Below are 6,073 nucleotides of genomic sequence, written 5' to 3'. Positions count from 1 at the left end.
AACATCCTCACTAGTACCACCATGGCTACTAGCGTCGCTATCCCCCTCCTCGCTGTGCTCCACATCCGGATTCACCTACACACATAAAAGATCAGGGTTGCTTACATAGACAAGGTGGAGAAAAAGCTATAATTAGTTATACTTTTAATAGGAAAGTAAGAAAAACATACCTCCTCTGGCTGTCGAATCCTCATGGCCCGGTTGTATTGGTCCTCAGTGATGAGACCCTCCTCATAAAAGTGAAGCCATGTCACTGCACGGTTATGGCCTTGATGGTAACCTACCTCTCTAGGGGTAGGTGTCCTACCAACGAGATGGTAGTCTGTAAAACATTTAGAGATATACAAACAATTAGACGTCATAATATATTAGACTAAAATATATAAAGAATTTAAAGAAATATACATTTTAAAAAACTAAAAATCAAAATATACTTACAAACTCTACCTCCCACGACTCTCTGCCGCCCGATCCGTAATACGACGATCCCATTGTTTCCATTTGGATCCGTCACGCCTCTGCGTGCTGGCGACTCTTCACTTTCTCAGCTGCTTTCTTCTTGGCTTTCTTCCACTCTACGCAGTGGCACATAGGTGGTTGGCTGTAGGCTCCACGCCCCTCCTCCAGCCTCCGCAGTGAGTCCCTGGCCCGTGTCATGAGGTGGGATCTTTTGTTGTGAAGCATATCCCTCACTTTTGTACGTCCCCAATCATCCGAGAATCGCTGACCCTCAAGATTTGGGTACCTCCTATGGACTGCCCTCAACACCTCCTGCCACAAGCCACTTTTCTAATTTTTGAAGGCAATGAAACAATCTTTATACGTCACATGCACGAGTCTCCTCATGTACGCCATTACATCCCTTCCCTCATCATCATGAAAGATGCCACCGGCATCTATAACTCTATAGTAATGGCGTACAACCTCCTCTACATGATCTACTGGTGAGGGTGATCGCTCGCCACCTCCTAGGCAACCCCCACACAACCCTCGTCCTCCCCCTCAACTCTCCCTCCTCCCTCTCTGTCGACTACCCTCTGGCTCACTGGACGCACGAGCTTCTGCAGATGCACGTGCTTTTGCAGATGCTTGTGCTTCAGCTGATGCACGTGGAGCACGTGGAGTACCTATAAATGGAGTACCTACATATAGAGTACCTGCATATGGAGTACCTGCATGTGGAGTCTGGGAAGTAGTGCCAGGCAAAGACGCTAGAGACGTCCCAGACATGACACTAAACACCTCGTCCGCTGTGGGAGAGCGGCCAAGGTGTCTGGTCATCTCTCCCATGAAGTCTTACCTACTAGGAAAACCTCCAAAAAATGCATTGACCCCCCTGCCAAAGGTGGCCAATGTATCATTCATGCGATCCACATCTGGGTCATTGCAGCGCGTGTATCATCGCATGTGCATTACAGAGCACACGCACCAGCACACGCGCTGTAAGATGCCCTCTCAAATGCACTGAGAGAAGACAATTTTTGTGCATCTATGTCCGCGTCTACACTGAGATGTAGACGCACTAGCAGATGCGTTGGGTCGGCCGATTTTGGACCGACGACAGCCATTGATGATTTACATAATGCAATACATTATAATGGAATCACAAATGAGCAATACACAGACAGAGCAGAGAGAGGAAGAGAGAAACAAAGAGAGAGAGAGAGAGAGAGAGAGAGAGAGAGAGAGAGAGAGAGAGAGAGAGAGAAAGACTCACCTTGGGTGTTTGGTATGGCGGATGGTGGCACTTCTCCTTCTCCTTCTTCCTCTCCTTGGTAAGTTACCCTCCCTTGATGCTTGTTTGCTTGCTTGCTGCTTCATCTTGTTCTCTCTTTCTTCCTCTCCTTGGCTTTCCTTTTTCCCTTCTTGTGTGTTTGAAATGAAAGAAGAGGTGAGTCATGAGGAGGTGAGGCATGAAGAGACTACATGTCGACTAAACTTAAGCTTCAGAACTACAAAAAACGCAGGAAAGGAAAGGCGTAGTTTGAAAAGAAATGATTTAAATATGGTTTGAATTTTGACGTGTGCGTGTATATGTGCGTTTGTTGTTCAGATAGACGTGAGTATAGACGTGAATATAGACGCAATTGTAGATGCAAAAATAGACGCGTAGGCAGACGCGTATTTGGGATTTATCATGATTTTTTGTTTTTAAGATAAGTTTTGATAGTGAATTCTTCTTAAGTTTTGATAAGTTAAGATAAGTTTTAAGATGATGATTTTTGTGTATTTAAAATTAAGATCTTATGTAAACATATGAATGACAAATATTTTGATGTTGTCATGAATTATGTTTAATCATGTCGACGTCGTCATCACCTAGTGCTGTGCAAGCTGGTGAGTCAATGAGCACATCCTCAAGTGAGGATGAAACATTGCATCTTCATAATCGAGATGCATGGCTACGACGAAAAATTAGATGCATGTGTGATCGTTGTCGAGGGTGTATTTTTCGAGCATGTCGAATTGCAATGTCACACCTCAACTTGTATGGAGAATGGGACCAAGAAAAATCATCGGTATTCATTGTTTTTTTTACCACTAAGATTGCTAGTCTATGTTACGGGAATTATATATCAATGTACATGAAACTCCCTTTTGTGGTTGAGCAGGATGCGGTGCCACATCCTCAGATGCTCCCTCTTGGGCATCGAGAGACTGCAAAACGTCGACGCGAGGAGGCAGAGTCTTCAAGAAGAGTAGAGACTAACGACCATGATAGTAGCCCTCATGAAATGCCCCATCAAGTCGTAGAGGATGAGATTTATGTAACATTAGTCGCATGAGACGAGCCTGGCCACGAATTGGACCCAAAGGAAAGATTGAGCTACCCCATGCACCTTGGATATTGTCAAAGAACGAGGAAAAAATAGTGAAGGAACAAATATATAGCTTTCGAACACCCACAGGATGTATGAGATGTCTCAAGGGAGCCTTCATAAAGAAAAAGAAAAGAGGTGTGGAGCAACTATCTGGTTTGAAGTCCCACGATTGGCACAAAATGATTCAAGTAAGGGTATCTCTAACCATGAATATAGTAATTAGTGACGTAACTATATGTAAACTTTGGGGTATGATGACTTTTTCCTCTGCTGACAATTTGCATCTATGAATATTGTTTACATTCAGTTCGTACTTCCTACTAGCATATCCCATTGTGCCTTCAAAGGTGTACGTGATATCATTTACAAGATGGGAGAGCTTGTGAGGTGTGTCCACATTGTATTTTTTCATTATATATCTTTGAATTTCTACACAAAAATAAACAATTCTCAAATACATCTTGACAGATACGTGAGCTGGAAGGAAATTGATCCAAACACATTGCAAGATGCTCGAGTATTATCTATTGAGGTGGTTTGTTTGGTGGAGGAAATTTTTCCTCGATCCATTTTGACTACTCAATTACATTTACTTGTGCATTTGATTGATGAGATCGCACTTTGTGGGGCAGTTCATGTAAGGTGGATGTTTTTTCTTGAGCGCTTCATGAAAACCTTGAAAGATTTTGTGAGGCAAAAAGCACGGCCTGAGGGAAGCATGGCTGAGGGTTGGTTAGTGCAATCATCCCTTGTTTATGTCTCTGAATATCTTGCTGAAGTGGATCCCTCTCAACCACGACTATGGAAAGATGATGAAGACTTGAGGATGACCTCTATAGTACCTCAAGGAAAAGGAATGAGTAAAGTGCTAACAAAAGAATAACTTCGTAAGTTAAATAGTTTTTGTGTGCTCAATAGTGATGTTATGAGCAAATGGGTGACACTATATAATGAAGCAAGGGCAAGAAGAAAAAGCGAAAGACAAGAATTTCGCACTAGATATGGACGTAATGTCTCATTTCCAGATCATCTAAATGCGCTCCCACGTGATATTGACATAGATTGGTTACACGAAGAAATGGAGAGAATGGAAAAAGAGGAGAAAATTAATATATCTCAAGAAGAGTGGGAATATGCACGAGGTTGCTTATCAAAGGTGAGACATACTATCAATTAATTTGTTTCTATAAGTTGTATTTTATATAAATAATTGACATGTTTGATCTTTTATCTTTTACTACTAGTGCACATTATTCAATGCACTTTGGTGTGAGGGTAAACATCTTCGAACTCAACGTATAGATGAAAAGAGAAATACCCAAGATTGTGGTGTCCTTGCTCACTTCGAGGCTGCCAATGGTACCATGAAAGGTTATTGTGGCTTGATCCAAGATATTCTGAAGCTTGACTTTAGACGATTCTTTATATATGTACTAGATGTGAAGTGGTTTAAACAAGTGGTAACAAATGGTGAGCATTGCACAATTAGACGTCATCCAAGTGGTTTTGTAATCATTGACTCTACAAAATTTCACCAAAACAAGAATGACACATTAGTACTACCTCAACAATGCGAGCAGGTATATATGCAAAGGCTAATTTTTTTATATGTATACATGTGATACATATACACAATATAATAAGTACTTAAGTTTTTTGCTTTTGTTTTTCAAATACAGGTTGTGTATCATCCAATGGTAAACAATAACCGATGGTGGTATGTCATCCCTATATCTAATCGTTCAAAACCAATATATGGTAATATTACCGACATGGAGATAGCAGATGACAATCCAACAAATAATGATGATGTGCATGATGGCACCATTATGGATGATATGCGTGATATAGTACAAGATGAACCTTGCAATGATATTCAAGGAAACGCAGAAGAAGACAATAATGCGATTGTCGATGATATTGATGAAGTTATTGAGCAATATAGCAACACATCTGATAGTGGGATAGACTTATTTGTTTCGTTACCTCTTCGTAACATAGACCTAGAAGTAGATAGTTTAGCAAGGGCTGATCTCATTGAAGATGAGATGGATCATTCACTGTAACATACTTAATTTGCTTATTGATTCAATATATGTGTATTCCTAATTCTATGATTTTTATCATGCGCACATGTACATATTCAAGAATCAATAGTCAATTTTAAAGCAAGCATTGAATTTTCCATAATAAAAAGGAAGTATCTTTTATCATCTTCAAGTACATAGAGAAATTACGAGATACATATTGCAATGCTTGCTACTAATTGTAAGGTTTCTGTCACTTGCCGCTAATTACTTATATCAGGCTTGTCAACTGGAGGAACTGCCATTCATTAGAGAGCAATGAAAAAGTAATTATTAACTCTATTTTTTTAATTCAATGATTCAATGTGTATTCTTAATTCTATGGTTTTTATCATGCGCACATGTGCATGCTCAAGAATCAATTTCAGGTGGTTAAATAATTATTAACTTTGGTTTTTCAATTATGTGAATTGCTAATTTTAGGTGGTTAAATAATTGTGTGTCTGATAGCGCGTCTATATTAGCGTCTATTTGCGCGGATATATAGACGCAAAATTCGCGTCTATTTACACGCATTTATAGACGCGCCCGACTTTGCGCGTCTATGCCTCGTTTCTGTTGTAGTGCTGCTGCCACCACTATTGCTAGTCCCCCCTTCGCTAACCTCAACTGCATTAGGGTTCGCTTACACAAAGGATTAAGGTATATAAATACCATTACAAACAATAAATTAGAGTTACCTATACTTTTCATGTAAAAAATAAAACATACCTCTTCTGGCTGTGGAATCCTCATGGCACGATTATATTGCTCCTCCGTGATCAGTCCCTCCTCGTAGAAATGCTACCAAGTGGACGCCCGGTTATGACCTTGATGGTAGCCTACCTCTCTAGGAGTAGGCATCCTACCAACGATATGATACTACAAAACAATTTTAACATACAACATATTAGAACATATTACATAATGAATTGAAACAAATTACAAAAATTATTAGTTTTTAAATCAAATAATACTTACAAACTCAGCCTCCCATGATTCCCTGCCACCCGATCCATAATGCGACGATCCCATGGTTGCCATCTGGATACGTCACGCCTCTGCATACTGGCGACTTGTCCTTTTCTCTGCTGCTCTCTTCTTGGCCTCTTTCCACTCCCTGTGGTGGCAATTGGGTGATTGGCCATATCCAGGGCACCCCTGCTCTTATCTCCGCAGTGACTC

The 6,073-nt window shown here is 40.5% G+C and overlaps 1 protein-coding gene across 1 annotated transcript; it reads left to right on the top strand.

Annotated features, from left to right (window-relative positions):
- Positions 1 to 4,186: 4,186 nt before the first annotated feature.
- On the top strand, positions 4,187 to 4,888 carry LOC148017496 (uncharacterized). The gene is made up of 2 exons (XM_087662757.1): positions 4,187 to 4,402; positions 4,502 to 4,888. Exons 1-2 carry the CDS (start codon positions 4,187 to 4,189, stop codon positions 4,886 to 4,888), a joined length of 603 nt encoding a protein of 200 aa, XP_087518883.1.
- Positions 4,889 to 6,073: the final 1,185 nt, after the last annotated feature.

The sequence above is a fragment of the Lygodium microphyllum genome, chromosome 22 (assembly GCF_053477565.2).
Source record: "Lygodium microphyllum isolate KBCC chromosome 22, Lygodium_microphyllum_v1.1.10, whole genome shotgun sequence".
Taxonomy (NCBI): Eukaryota; Viridiplantae; Streptophyta; class Polypodiopsida; order Schizaeales; family Lygodiaceae; genus Lygodium; species Lygodium microphyllum.
The sequence above is the reverse complement of the archived record's forward strand: the minus strand, read 5'-3'. Positions and strand labels throughout refer to the sequence as shown.

Excerpts from the sequence above, each read along its gene's own strand:
- LOC148017496 (XM_087662757.1), top strand. The coding sequence starts at position 4,187 with ATGAAAGGTTATTGTGGCTTGATCCAAGATATTCTGAAGCTTGACTTT. Across the intron at positions 4,403-4,501 it reads TACCTCAACAATGCGAGCAG|GTTGTGTATCATCCAATGGT; the intron begins GTATATATGCAA and ends TTTCAAATACAG.